At 40.1% G+C, this 16,065-nt stretch overlaps 1 protein-coding gene across 1 annotated transcript in view; it reads left to right on the top strand.

The window, feature by feature from the left end:
• The window catches only part of FRMPD4 (FERM and PDZ domain containing 4), a 115,105-nt gene that overhangs the window by 74,971 nt on the left and 24,069 nt on the right, over positions 1–16,065 (top strand). Inside the window, 1 exon segment of the mRNA XM_068425408.1 lies at positions 10,653–10,698. Coding sequence (XP_068281509.1) covers positions 10,653–10,698 — 46 coding nt within the window.

Genomic DNA, 16,065 nt, shown 5'->3' with positions numbered 1-16,065 from the left:
ACAGCAGCAGCAACAATAGCCACAAAACTCAAGCCACTGACCGATTAAACTTTTTTTAATGAGGAATTGAATTAATCTTTTTTTTGTTGGAACATTTATTTCTTAAAACTATTTCAATCAAGCTTTAATTATTTAAAACATAATAATAGCAATATGTTCGTAACAAAGAGTAGAGATGCTCTTAGATTGGATCAGATAGTCTGGTTCCAAAAAAGCAGATAAGACTTGAAAGCAAAAATAATAGTGTTCAGGCATCTGAAAGAAAAATGCCATTTACTTTTTGAATGAATGTTTTTTTCTTAAGGAACAATAATAAAGCCAATAATATTGAACTGAGCACAGTATATAATATATTGCTTGAAAATACAATATTCTTCAGAATTCAAGAGCTTTGTCTCATTTCTGAATGTGTCTTCCTCTTCTTAATTTCTTTTCCTTTATTGGCTGGATTACTTAGAGCTAAGACAATGTCTGTGAAAGACTTCTGACACGGAATAACCCTATGTGAATGTTATGCATTATTAATAAAAACTCAGATAACTCTCTAAAACAAGATGCTCCTAAAGCATTTAACATTTAATCAGCAAAATTTATCTGATGTTGTGCTTTTTGAAAAGCATTAAGGAAAAGAAAAAATTGAATAGCTGCAGGAATGAAGGATGTATGTGAATGCCTGACCTTTCATTACTACATACACAATGCCCTAACCTGAAAGTGAAAATGCCAGTGCCGTACAGATTATGAATAGCAGCTGTAATGATTTCTAATGCTTCAGTACAAAAGAAAATGAAGCTCTGATCATAAAAGATTATGGTTAATTTGTTAGATAATAAAAATATCTTTAAGATTTTCTCATTCTTAGTGATCTTTCCTCCTCTTTAATATGTAACTCCCATAGATCTCTTTTGCAATCTTATTGACACAGTCGTCTCTTCCTCTACAGTTTCTGACATCTTCAACTATCTTTTATTTCACTTCCTTATTTCCAATTTGAAATGTGATTTTAGAGTACGTGATGTCCTTATTTCTCAGCAAGGAACGACAAGTTTATAGCAGTGTTTATTTTAATTCATTGCCGTAACTATTTATTCAAAGTGTTTGGCATAAGATAATGCATTTTACTGATCTCTTAACTGCCATACTATCTAGATTGACCAAACTTCATTATGCAAAGCGCTGCACCAGCGTATACAGTATATCTACTCTCTGTCCAAAGTATGCCCACCTATGAGAAAAATCAGAGTAGGGGGAGACTGTTGAGAGAGTAGAAGCACTAATGAAGCAATATTTGCATTATATTAATATCAGTATATCAACCGCCTAACTTTTGTCAAGACTTGGTAGGCAAAGAAGATCTCCGCTTGAGGCAGGGTTTCATTGTGGAAGGCAGTAGCGTCGCTTTGCCTGCTGCCGGAAGGTGCTGTGACCATCCCAGCAAGAGCACTTCCCTTCACATCCTTTCATGTCATTGTGGCCATAAGCAGTCACTTGTCAGTCCAGCTTTGGTTTCATGGTTTGTGGTAGCAGAGCTGTACCTTTCTTGTTCAATCACCAGTGCAGTTTTAACCTGGGCATTGAGTTACATTTCTGTGAAATTAGCCATTAGATGTGTCATGAAGTTTTTGTCGACTTCTGTGCTAACTTTATGACATTTGCTGAACGAAAGACAATACCTGATCCTGTACAAAATCTGTTTTATTTAAGTTTCTGAGCATGCTGGTACCAATAGACACTGTTCACACACTGCTCCAGAGCTGTGCAGCACACAGCCACAGATTTTCTCAATCCATTACTGGAAGCCTGATTTAGTATATTGTCAAACCATCACCATAGCTGTTGGTCTTTTGCTACTGATTTTTATCCTGATACTGTGTGACTATTCAAAGAATTATTATTTCTCTCTTATTCTTTTTTCCCCATTGTCAAGATGTCCTCATCTAAAGCATGCTGCTCTGCCACTTAAAATGAAGAGAAGTAGCCCAGCATCGATGAAATCAAAACTTCACTTCCTGTGGGTCATGAGAGGTCTGCTGCAGCCAGACTAGAGAAAAAAAATATTAACTAAGGGGATTATTGTTACTTTCTAACATAGTGTCAGCAAAAACAGACATTAAAAATAAACCATTAGAAGAGGGTATTTCTTTCCTAAGTGAAAATGTACATTCTGTCTCTTTGAAAGAAAAAAAATAAGAAACCAACAAGCTTCATTATGTGAATATTAGAGTTACATTTGCTCTCTGAAACATCCTTTTCAATTGCTAGATCATATTGTCAATCTCTCTTTTGCACTGAGATAAGTGAACGGAATAACACCTATTTTCAGGGTTTGGAAAGTTACCTCATCATTTCCTTCAGTCCTTTAAGCTTCATTATTTTGTCTGTTTCCACTGTTGAAGTAAAAATTCAAGTGGCTATGTGACTGCATCAAGATGTCTAAGCAACTGCTGGAAATTCAGTAGAGCACAAGAAAGCCTCAATCTAATTCAGATAATGTAGAGGAACATGTGGGACCTGTAAAGAAAGGCACTCGAGGTGGTGTAGTCCTTTTGTTTCCCTCTCCCAGGTACATGAACTCTGGATCCAGTTTAAACATCCAGATGTATTTACAAAAATTTAGAAAATTAGAAGAATGTTGTAATTACATTTAGCATTTTTCAATTTAGATTTTGCTGTTACCTTGTATGCAGCTGTAACAAGGTCATGATGCTCCATTTTTGATGGTTGAAGTTAAGAAATGGTGGAGTAATCGGAGTAGATTTCATAATCATTGCTAGGTCTCTGGTGGCTGCACCAGAGAATGGGTTTATGCTGCTGTTTCAAAGCATAATCTTTTCATGTCAGCATTGGGTTGAATTTTGTGGAATGGTTAGAATTTCCCATGATGTGCATTTTGTTCTGCAACCTCGGTGTTTCAGTACAGTCCAAGTTTCTGGAAGTCCTCAGTAAGTATGTTAGTGCAAAAGATAAGTGATCCTAAGTTAATTGCATGGGTTTAACATACCTGAGTAGTGTGTACAGTGGGCAGCCGTTGCGGGCCTTCCGGCTTCTGCACATGGGCAGCTGCAGAATGGGAAAACAGAATTGCATCTTGCTCACTTAGAAACCCTGTCTGAAAGGGCTTGCTCAAAATGCCCACAGAAATGCCATTTAAAAGTCGTTGCAGTCTGATGGAAACAACATAGTCTGACAAACAAAGAAGAGAAGTTTTCAAGAGAGTGGAACTGCCCTTTCCATGGTGAGGCCACCATGTTCTGTAAATATTTTACTTTGATAGCATTGTATAGTAGCTCCATAGCACCATTCTTAAAGATGTCTCATCAATAGACATCTTGGGGCTGGCTTATATTGCACTTTGTTCATTACACTTTGAGAATTAACTTTTCCTCAGAGCTTCTGAGGCTTTGGCAGTTAATGATGGGAAAACTAGCACTGAAACGTTGGCCTGGATGAGTGACCTGAGAGACCAATATTATCCTGCTTTATCCATCTTTGATCCTTTAAAACTAATGTGCAGAAAGTCTAATTAGAAGAGGACAGCTGAACGATTAATTAATAGGGGAGTAAGTGCTACATTTTTTTCCTTGGCAGTATGGCATCTTCATGCAGCATGAAGTAATTTATGCTGTGATCGTGTGGCAGTAGCATGCTAACAGTCAAACTTGGTGAAAGTCTCGGTCCATCAGATATACATGCATGCCCATCTGGCTCTTGGTTTCTACACTGGCCAAAACAAGCAAATACTGATTCTGTTGGAGCAGCCAACTCCAGTGTTAGTATCTCCTAATACGTCCTCTACTCCGTCTTGAGGTTTAACCCTAAGCTCTCTCGGGGGCTGAGGGAGACCGTCATGGATCTATGTAAGTAGGAAAGTGGTTGTCTAAGGAAGGCGGCTCAGTCAATGTAGAGTTTTCTGCATGTGGCTGATATTGAGTTGCGTTCCAGAATTGAAGGCCAGTAAGAAGCAGCTGGTAAGACACTGTCTGGTGGAGGACTGCAGGTATCATTGCTCAGCAGTTAGATAGCAGCATAACGCTGCTGTTGGTATTCAAGCAGCCCCACCAAGGCACTCTTGTACAGCGCACACAGGTATCTACTGTTTGACTGACATTTTGGTAAATGAGTTACAAATGTTATAGCCTTATAGTTGACAGAATATAGGCAACTGGACAACTTTGGATATTTGTGGAGAGGAGGTTTATTTTGGCTAGAGGTAAATATAGGACTTCATAAAGCACTGAAATTCAAGAACAACTTCTTTATAGGGCTCACCTTGCCACAGTGCTAGTAAAGGAGAAAAGGGAGTGAATTTGGTACACGTGAAAACTTGATAGATGGACAGCCTTAGAGAACGGGAGGCTGTTTTATTCTCAAAGCCTTTACTGCAGAGGCATCTGAAATGGTATCTCCTGTATGAGTCTGCCAGAGTGCCGCAGCCCTGATCTGAAGGGACCACTTCTATGGAAGGAAGCGAGTGTATTTCAGCCTGCAGACATGCTTGCTTCTTGGCCCCTTATGGAGACTGCCAACAAGGGTTCCAATTAGTGCCAGCTGCAGACTGTGACAATTTTAAAGATTGACTTTCACACCATGCCAGACCTTTAAAAGAAAGAAGAACATTTATATAAAACACAATTTGCTTTGACAGTAATTTTCTTTATGCTATTATTGAAGTTATTTATGTTCGAATCGGAGTATCTTTTCTCTCAGCTGTGTTTCTGCTGCTGTTTGATCCTGCAGTGCACTAATAATCCCATGCTTATATCTTTTATACTTTATGTGGCAGTAGTCATTTCAAGCATCCATTATTTGCACAGTTTTTAGGGCTCAGGCATTTGAACAAGAATCCTGTAAAATTCCCAGATTCTTGTGCAGGTTGCTTCTGCCGCTGCAAGTCCTCACATATTTAATGGCAGACTTAGATTTTAAGGACCTTGTGAAGGAGAAGGGCTATTCGAATTAAACTGTAGGATTCAGGAGTTCACAACTTGAAGTTGCTTGGATGTCAGGAGTATTTCACTGAATTGACAGTGAGGCTAAGGGCAGGTAATACCATTAACAGCAGTGGAAGAAGCAGCCACCAGCTTTCCAAATATGAGTGTGATCCCTCTGCCTTGTGATACCAGGGATTCCAACACACCCTCCCTATCTCCAAAAATAAGACCTGAACACCATGGTCTTTGTGTTCTGTGCTCTGTCATCCCCAGAAAAAAACAGCATCTAATCTGATGCTCCCATTCATCTCTTAGGTTGTTCCTCATGTGTCCACCCCCAAAGCAAGACCTTGGCCTCATGTTCCATCGTCTATATCTGTATACCATGCAACGTTACCCCTCCTCCCCAAACTGTGACCCCACACCTCACCTTTGTGGTAGTGTACCTTATTTCATGAGGCTCTTGCTACATTTCTTGCCTGCTGCACTCCTGCAACTGTCTTCTGAGATGGAGCTGGGGATGTAATGCCATGCATGGCATACCCTGCCTTGCCTGCATAGCATGGTCACAGGAACGCCCATCTCTAGCTGTGTACAGGATCTTCAGAGAGACTTCCTGGAGGTCAATGAAGCCAGCTGGACAGGCAGAGACTGAAATCCCACTGCCACCCTTCAAGCAGTTCTTGTGCCATATGTTGGCAACCTCTTGAGGAAAGTATGATTTTCTGTGTTCCCCTAAAAATTGTCTGGAAAATATCCTCCTAGGCTTGGAGAGGTCAGGTTCTTCACCTGCTGCTGAAAGAACATTCATCTATGAGTAGATATAATCAAGAGGCCAGAAGCGATCTGCCCACAGTAGCATGGCTTCCAGTCTGGTTTAATCTATTGTACTTCTCAGTTAGAAGCTACTGAGTCATGGAAGCGTTGCCTCTAGTTTGTGTGCTGCAGTGTTGCCTTTGGAAACAGAGGGGGAAGAGCCCCACGCACCATGGCTCTTGCTGAAGGAGTTCTCCAGTGCAGAAGAGCTGGACTGCATGGGCTTTTAGCTTGTGTGTTTGTGTTTGCACAGTGCTGCTTCTCCTATGACAAAAATAGCCTTGGGAAAAGGCATAATCTTCTTAAAGCCTCTCTCCCTCTGTCCCTCTGCATTGTTTCATGGTGTCAATGAATACTGAGTTTGTTCACTAGCTTATCAAGGTTCCCCTAGTCCACTCAGGCAGGCTGGCGTCATTGCAGGACCTGGAGGCACACTGTGGGGGGCTGTGTGGTAACAGCAGAAAATGAGGCAACACTGGGTTAAGAAGGGTCTACTCTGTCCCACTGAGGTGTCTCCAGAAGATGTCTCTGGCCCTGGAAAATAAATCTAAGCGGATCTCTGGGGCAATCTGTTCTTTTCCACAGGAACTGTTGCTCATGATAAAAGTCTGGTGAAGTGAAATTTGGAGTTTCCCTAGGCGAAGATAACTACTGTAGAACAGGTTTTATGTAAAAAAAATCAAAATGTTCCTTTTGAAAGAATTCGAAAGGCACTACAATAGAGTGACTTTGTAAACTCTTTGTTATTACTGCCTTAATCTTCATAATAATGAAAGACATTAAAATGCTGAATGATATTTCTCTAGCCTAGATGCTAGAGTTTGAAGATGAATTCCACTTCCCTTAGCTTTGAATAGGGCATTTGAGGTAACTTGTTAGATTTTGTAGTTAGATTTTGACCCGCTGATTTCAGTTTCCTTACTTCAAAAATGTAGTATGAATCATACTGCAAATCATGGCATCACACTCCATAATTGTGAAATTCAGACCTTTCTCAGCAATAGTGAGACCCAAAGTGAAACAGAGGATCCTGAAATAGCAGACAACGAAGCATTTCAAAACAAGAGTTGCAGAATTTTATGTTTGGTGTGAGTGAAACAGAGATAAGTTACAGTTAAGAGAAAGATTTTTTTTTAATGGCATTCCCTGTAAATGATATTATTTGTTATATGTCAATTCCTCATTTGTTCATCTTCACTGAGAGAGAAACCTAGGACTCCTCAAGCATGTAAAATTGCTAAAAGCTTTTAAATTATCATAAACAACAATTTTCCATTCTTGGTTCTTAAGAGTGATTACAGGTAACATACATCCTTTCTCTTTATTCATATGCTATGTTTGCTGTAGGACGCATATGACGAACAGAGCCTCTTATTCCATATGGGTCAGATACTGGGAGTCCCCCCACGTCCCTCATCTGCCCTCGCATCCCTTGCTCTCTTCCAGCTAGAAGGAAGCAGAAGCAAGACAGTGATTTCCAGCTGCAAGTTCACAGACAAAGTCAATGGCTGGCATTGTAGCTGAATGTTAACATCTTGTGTAGCCTGAGATGTGTGATACTTAGTAATACAACTTTAACCTTTATAATGTGCCATAATTTGATTCTCGAACCATCTATATTCTCTCCTTGTTACAGCCTAAGTAGCTGTAAGGAGTAGGAAGAACGGACAAATATAATCACCACGCGGGGCATGGGGAAGGACAGAGAGATGAATCACTGAAATTGCCGTCGCAGTTTTCAGATTTTAGCCTTCGTCTCACCACTTGTTTCTAATGTCAGGAAATGAAAGAAACATGATGATATTTTATTGAGGTGTTGGTGTTAGCTGGTCAGATGGCAGAGCACCCAAAAAGTCCACAGCTGTTGTCCAAACTTGGAGTTGCAGATGTTTGGCCTTGAGTGACTCTAAAAGAGTATGTAGATTTAAAAGATAAATAATTAGGTTGTGGTTAAGTGAGTGTGAAGCGTAATAAAATATCTGTAATATATACTCTTTTTTTTTTACTTTAGTTACCTTCTTAAAGGAGGAAAGACATTTCAGGGGGAAAGTAAGACTGCAATTGGTTTTTTTAGCCTTTGCCACTATCTTTCAGAAGTTGTTTAAAAGAAGTAGCTCACGGTTAAGTGTGGTGACATACCTAGTTTGTATAATCTAATCTGAACTGTTTATATGTTCTACTGTCACACATGAATATACATATGTACACATACATTTAAGCTATAAAACTTACAGATCACAGTACACAGTCAGTGATTCCATTGTTTTTCCATTACTGTGATACGTACAATACATGGTACGATTGACAGTCTCCAGTGCTGTGCAAGGGTTATCATTTAGATATATAGGATTTGCTAACAGTATTGGAAGTAGAAAGTGATGTGCTGTGGTATGGAGTTTTGTCATCATGAGTTGAGAAAGTTTTAAAACGAGCGGTGGAGTCGTGACGGAGTACTGCAGGTCAAAAAGCTGCTGAATAAATATTTATTTCTCTTGTAACTGTGCTGTGTTTTGTATGTAGCATGTGTTTCATAGAAAATGTTTTCTCTAATGATGAGGGGACTATATGTGGTGCTTCACACCTGCTTTGTGTATATGTAACATGCTTGGGTCCACAAATGTTGAACGGACGGTCCAGGGTCTAGCATCCTTCCAATGCAAGTGATTATCGTGTAAGAAAGTCTTGTCCCCAAAATAAATCTTTTGACCTTTTAGTTTAAAAAAGCTCTTGTTACTCTAGGATGAATCTTGTCTACACTGGCACCTGGACAGGTTTAATCCAAGAATAATGGAAGAGCTGAAAAACATTTTCAGGAGAAGCTGATTTTCTTTTTTAAAGGCGACTCTCTGAGGTAGCTGGACCACAGGAGGCAGGAGTGGTGGTAGTCTTATGTTGTGGGGGAAACATAAATTAGTGGGTTGAAAGTAATTGAAAAGGTCAGTTGGGCATGGAGTAGTTATCCCAGGGCTGGAGTTTATCCCATAGCAAACAGCTGTGGGCTTTTCTGTCTACTCGTATGCCTAGATTAATATAGCAGTGACAAATTGGATAGTTATGGATAGCATAGATGTGAGTGTGAGATTCTTGAAATAAATTACATTTCTTATTGTGCATTTTCAGATTCCCAAAAATGTGGTAGGTAGAATAGAAAAAAAGTAGAGGGAATCCTGTTGTTAGCCAAAATAGAGTGGAAGTTTCTTTTTTTTTTTAAACTATAAGCTATAAACTCAGAATCACAGAATGGTTTGCGTTGGAAGAGACCTTAAAGATCATCTAGTTCCAACCCCCCTGCCACAGGCAGGGACACCTTCCACTAGTCCAGGTTGCTCAAAACCCCATCCAACCTGGCCTTGAACACTGCCAGGAAGGGGGCATCCACAACTTCTCTGGGCAACCTGTTCCAGTGTCTCACTACCCTCACAGTAAAGAATTTCTTCCTAATATCTAATCTAAATCTACCCTCTTTCAGTTTAAAACCGTTCCCCCTCGTCCTATCACTACATGCCCTTGTAAAAAGTCCCTCTCCAGCTTTCCTGTAGGCCCCCTTCACAGAATCACAGAATCACAGAATGTTAGGGATTGGAAGGGTCTCCCCAGAGCCTTCTTTTCTCCAGGCTGAACAACCCCAACTCTCTCAGCCTGTCTTCACAGGAGAGGTGCACCAGCCCTCTCATCATCTTTGTGGCCCTCCTCTGGACTCGCTGCAACCGGTCCATGTCCTTCTTATGTTGAGGGCCCCAGAGCTGAACACAGTACTCCAGGTGGAGTCTTCCCACTCTATTTTCTTTGCTTTTTGGCTCTTTAAGTTGCATGCCAGTAGTGTAAATATGCGTATAAGGTGACACTGTATAAGACCAATACAGTGTGATTTATTTTAGTTAGTTCTGCTGAACAGGTTAGGCATGCCAAATCAGTTGCACTTCAGTTAGCCAGGCAATAAATCATAAATAGACAATTGTGTTTGAAAGTAGTAAAACCAACAGAAAATCAACTCCTTCTGAACAAGACGGCATCTGACTTTTTCTTAACTAATATTGCCCTCAGCAGCCATCTAACCAACAATGTAATACAAGAGATATTGACTCCAATTGGCTTCTCTTCCTTCTTCTTCCACTTTACTCTTACTTTTCACCAGTTATTCACTGCTGCCAGCTGCCCTCCAATAGTCAAAATATACATTAGTCATTGTGTAGACCACTTGATCATATCACTATTCCTAATAATTTCTGCTCTTTATCCTGTAAATCAGTTGAGGTTTTTTTAGATCTGCTTATATGTTTTCCATTTATGAGTTTCATCCTAAAGAAGAGCTGTTTAATTTTAAAGAAAACCCTTTCTTTAGCAATCTTGTAAAAATATAAACATTCTAATGGGGGTATTCACCAAATATTACTCTTTTTCCACCCATTTAAAAATCTGAGCTAGAGAAGAAGCGGGGTTAAATTTTGTCCTCATTTTTGTTTTGAAAACACTACTGTCTTCAGATAAATTTGGCATTAAGTGTACAAGAGCTAGATGGTATAAAAAGTGACTTGCATTTGTAAAGTAGGTGAAAGAAATTTGTAGTCTATAGATGCTGAACTGATAGGATTAATCAAATGTTATTCCATTCTTGCTGGAGAAAACCATTATTGCAGCACGCACATCTCTCTGATGAAGCAAATATATCATAGTATAAACTGTAAAGTTAAGTCAATTAAATTTTTTAGATTGGAAAAAACTTATTTTTTAATATCCATTGTTATTTTGGCACATTATTCATCTCTGTAATTCTCTGCTATGTGATTGTAATAAACGTTTTGCCATATTACTGCAGTTTGCTTCATTGAAATGAAAAGCTGGTTATCTGTAGTGAATAAAAGTATGAATCTTTACTTGATTTTACTTTTTTTTTCCTTTTTATAGAAGCTGCAAAGAATCAATCCTCCTTACTGTTGTTCAACCTTACCCTGTAAGTATCGTCGGTGTTTTCTGAATTAGTTTCCTAGCAACATACCAGCTGTTTTTTCTGCTTGTATTCTGTCTGTGTCTCTACCTTATCTGTGCAATAAAAAGAAATAAGTGAGATAAGGACTGTGTCTCTTAAAGGTGATGTTTAAGACTGCATTACTCCGTCCTGCACTCAAAGACTGAATTAGCAAGTTAAATAATGACAGTACCTTTAAATTCATACCAGGAAGATAAGTGGAGATGAGTTCTGCTTCAATTTCTGATCTGTTGCAGCTCCTCGGTTTTTCTTGATTCTGCCTCGGTCCCACAGAGTTAAGTTGCCGTATCAAACCAGCTGTACCTTATGCAAGGGAGGGCTCTGTCTGCAGCTCCAGCGCAGGGTGTGTAGAGGTGAGGGAAGAGAAGAGACAGGCAATTGCGTGAGGCTGGTTTGGAGGGACTGGGAGAAACTGCAGCCCACCTTGGAGCTGGCTGATGCGACATGCCTTTGCACCTCACTCAGCAGTTTGTGGGAGTGGGTTCATGATCTGTCGGCTCAAAACCATCTCCCACTGGAAAGGAGAGAAGACAAGCCAGGGGAGAAAGCACATCTCTCTCTTCCCAAACATCCATGCACAGCCATGTGTACCTTGCAGGCTACTGAGGGGCCTCAGCCATACATCAGGGGTGATTTTGGATTCAACAGGTCCATTCAGCTCCCTGTTAGCTAGCCTGATACACAACAGTTTTCATTAACAAGGGATAATTGCATCCTTTCACCTGAGAATAAGAGATGAGATGGATTTGACACAAAGATGTGAAAACAAGTTTATTTGATGAAGCTGCCAAACTATACATCTTGCAAATGCAACTTGGCCAGTACTGTATGGCTTCGTACTACTTGTTAGCCTTTCTGGCTAGTTTAGAGGTGGCCAACAGTAGCTGTGCTGGTCCTGTACCCTTTCTAGAAGCCAAGCTGCACAGCAACTAGATCATGGGGGAAAAGCATGAATTCCACAGCAAAACCAGGCAGGATCTGCTGCGCTGCAGTAATACCACTGGTAGGAAGGTGAGCTGGGATCTGGTCGACATCAGCCACCTTAAATGAAAATGCAGGCATGGTCTGACTAAAGAAAGAAACCTAACTGCCTTTAAAGCTTGCTGGATTACAGCCAGTGGTTTTGATCACAAGGAATATATATAATATGGGGGGAAAATCCTCACCCACTTGCCTTTTTTATGCAGGTTGCCTTATTTCATCTGCTGACAGGCTTCATTCTTTTCTTTAAATGTCAGGTGAAGAAAGGACATGTGCTTTAGTGCAAGTATGTGTAGCCCTTAAAGTGGACAGTTAAGTGTAGTACTACATGTCTGTGAGGCGTTGTGGCCTGTTATCACTGTGCTGGTGGTCTGAGAGCAAGCCTGTATGTACTGATCACAAGGGAAGCTGAAAGCCAAATGAACTGTGCACTCCATGTTCAATGGGAGATCTTACAGCACAGGTACAGTCCTCCTCCAGCCTTTGACCTGGAGAAGAAGGAAAGTCATGACCTGGTATCTTCCCAGCTCTTTGGGTCCAAGCCCTGTTTGAGGTCTGACAAGGCAGAATGTGCTCCTCTCAGTACGTAGCACCAAAAGCTAATCAATAATCGAACTACATCTAGGTGTCACTGAGCTAGGAATAGCACTGAAACACTCGGCTATCCTGTCAGCCATTTGGCCTGATGTGCCCATCTTATATGTGTATTTGTGTTGCCCCACTCTGGCATGTCTGTCAGAGTCCCCCAGCTCTACCTCAGCAGTCAAAGCACACATGTTTTTTGGGGTGATGGACGTTTTATCTCATGTAGGCATGAAGATTGTCTCCCCAAGAATGTCCACAGAGCAGTCTGAAGATGCAATTGATATATGCATATGGGTGATATCTTTAATTGACCCGTTTTTATCCCAAAGTTGTGATGCTTCAGTGGCATGAGCTTAGTTGGGAGAACCTTAACAGCAGGACTGTTGCACCCTGCAGATCTCCTCTGCTTTGTGCACTGTTATTGTACCTCCCTACCTGTCCAGACCAGGATCTTGTTGATTCATAGCATCCTTCCCTTATCACTTTCAAGCCCAAGTTTTCCTTCAGTGGAAACGAAGGTGTGCGTAGGGTTGAGGAGCAGCTGGGATGCTGCCAGTGTGTGCAGCCAAGTTTGAGCCCTGAAGCAGTGCAGGGTCCCTCAGTTTATGCAAACCGTGGGCTGTGAAGTCTCCTGGGGACTCCTGAGTCACCTTGAACATCTGGCCCATGCTGGCCCTCATACTGCCACAACATTACTGTCAGCAGTGCCTGAGCCTGTTAGGTGACATCCCTCTCAGCTCTGCTATCCTGGGTGTTGCTGCACTCCGGCTGTGTACCTGTCCTGGTCTTCTGTGCAGGGAGTCCTCTGGCAAATACATTTTATCTTACAGTTTGGAAACAATATTTATGTCTTCAAAAATTATGATGCACATGTGTTTTCCCCTTGTCTTTAACTTTACCTCCTCCGTTTTTCCTTTTACTATTTTGCCAATAAAACTGGAAAGATGAAGTAGAAACCAGACAAAGGAAAAGTAAGAGCTTTTAAATAAAGACTAAACTTCTTCCCCATTCTTGGCAGAAATACCTCTTTACAAACATCGATCTCTCTTCTTGATGGTGAACGTTTTTCTTTCTATCAATGCATGAAAAATATCTGCCAAGATGGATTACAAGAGTGCTGTTTCTTAATTGTTTTTATTTGCACTATTTATAGTGTGTCTTGTTTTCGTGCTTTCAAGTAACCATCCTTTATGATTGCAGGTGAAAGTAGATGTAGTCTAGATTTATAGTACTCTGTAGTTCACTTAGTACTTTTTGAAAGCTTTTGCGGATCATTTTTGCTTAAGTGCATTCAGTTTTGTTTAATGCTTAAACTCATTAAAATTTCATTTTAATTATGACCAAACCAAAGCATTAGGCTATCTTTTACTTTCCATCAATCTACAAATCTCTGCTAGGTTCATATCACCACTGCTTATAAGGAGGTCACTGAACAGCTAAAGCAGTTGAAGCAGTTCAAAGTTTTGATTTCTGGAAGTATGGCATTTGATTATCATTTCTGACCATTTTATTCTGTAAATGGACTATCATTCTGATTGTTGCCTTATTAAGTTTTAAGCATTACTCAAATCAAATAACTTGCCTGTTTTGATATCTGTTCAGATTTTACATGGAGAGATCATTTGATAGGTTACTTTCATGATTAATCTTTTAAGCTCCTTGGATACAGACCCGGCCCGACTGAGATCTATGGCAATTTTGCTGAACGTAAGTTCTGCAATGGGAAAAGTATGAGATCTTTTTCTGCTTTGAAAGAGATGCTTCTTGCTATAACAGAGTTATATGTCCGAGACACAATGTTTGCAGAAAAACTACGATAAATAACATTTTTTTATGGATTGTAATGATTGTGGCAACAATCTTATTGAGAGTCTTCACAGTATTTTTCATGCTGCTTTGCCTTCTGGAGTCGTGTAACAGCAGCAACTACCATATCTAGACTTGTGGTCATAAAGAAGGATATGAAAAAGAAACAGGTTTGTCACAAACACTTCAAAATCTAAAGTGAAAAAGACTACCAAGGTGTAGAAATAGTTTTAGAAACCATTTGGAAATCAGACATGTGAGCATTTTGAACAAGATGATTTTTGACTGCTTGAAGTTGTGAAGTTGGTGTAGAAATGATGGCTTTTTTTCTTTGAATGTCTACATTTTTTACAGTCATCCTGAGGACCTTTTCCACTGCGTAACTTCCACATCAGCTTTTTGATATGGTCAGTTCCAGACATAGCTTTAATCCTACACAGGAGAGGATCATGATATGGTTAATGACAAACTTGCCATCACTGCGTTGCCTCCTGGAAGTGCTGGCTGGTCCATGGCTGCTGTCCAACCACTTTTTGCTGTTTGAAGCAGCCTTCTCTTGTATCAGACCTGTGCTGCACAGCCTTTCTTCTTCCATCTGTGTATGGTGCAAATCCCAGTGAGCACTGCTGCTCCTGACTTTTCTTCCTGGAGGCCTCCTCTTAGCCTATACAGATTTTTCTGGAGTATAGTTGTATGAAATACGTGACCTTTTCAGCAGTGAAGACTGTGGGAAAATTCAGCATGAACTTCCATGTTAATTGTTTCAGCAAAGTGGAAAAGAGCTGCTCCACCCTTCTTCACTCTGTCCACGATTTTCTCCTTGTAGTTCTTCCCCCACCACCATTAGGTCTGTTCTCCCTCTTCATTAGCCCTTTCTCCCATCTCTGGTGCATTATCATTCATATAGTCCTTCATTTGTTCATTTTAGCCTAGGTTTGTATGGGGTGAAGATATCTTTCATTCCCAAAAGTCCTCATCCTTGCAGAGCTGTAGGGTTGAAAGTAGTACGTCATGGCTGACCTTTTTTGTACTTTTCTGCACTTGATTAAGAGCAGTCATCTGTGTATGAGAGGTAATCATGAATGTAAAGGGCTGAAATTTGGAGAGGCAGGATCCCAAAAGGCCAGTGGAAGGGATTTTATGGAGGACCTCCACGTTTAATAAATGCAGAGATAAGATGGCCTAAGCCCATCTAGTCACCAGATAAGCTGCAACGTCTGCGCGTTCCACAAAGTCTGAAGCTGACCTGTGGTTTCACTCATGGTTTTTGGAAAAATCACAGTAAACTAGGCTGCTGTTTATTGTAGGTGGAATGCATTGGATTTTCTCAATGCCTGCATTAAAGCAAGGTTTGGCTATTACCCACCTTACAGGTACGTGTTATACATGTATAGGACTAATGATCAGACTGTGATTACCATCTAAAAATAGTAAAATATAAATAATGCAAATAGTAAAATGTAATTGTCTATGATAGATCACCAACTTTTAAGAGAGAACGCAAATCTGACCACTATTTCAGCAATTAAATTTGTGCCAAGATTTTAACAAAGATACACTCCTGATGATGATCTGTCAGTGCCCTGTGGTTATAACAAATTACTGCATGGTACAACTTCTCCACATTATTGCTTCCATGTCCCTGCCTGCCTTCTACAATGCTCTTGTGAGCCAGTGTAGTTGTTTCAGCCTTGCTCACAGCTATAAATGGCAGTATTTAGTTTGCCTTTGGGCATTATGTACTGTTCCACTTAATAAATTTAATTCTTCCTCTTATTCATGTTTTATTTGCTTGCTAAATTTTATCTCATATAATTGCCTTTAGGGATGGACCAAAAAGAACACATTTTTGTGGTCGTGCAATTTTTCCTTATTTCCTAACAAACATAATATTTCATATTAAACTAATGACTAATTTTAAGTAACAAAATTGATCACATATATACAATTTGTGGCTAT

Source organism: Nyctibius grandis, chromosome 2 (assembly GCF_013368605.1).
Source record: "Nyctibius grandis isolate bNycGra1 chromosome 2, bNycGra1.pri, whole genome shotgun sequence".
NCBI lineage: Eukaryota > Metazoa > Chordata > Aves > Nyctibiiformes > Nyctibiidae > Nyctibius > Nyctibius grandis.
The sequence above is the reverse complement of the archived record's forward strand: the minus strand, read 5'-3'. Positions and strand labels throughout refer to the sequence as shown.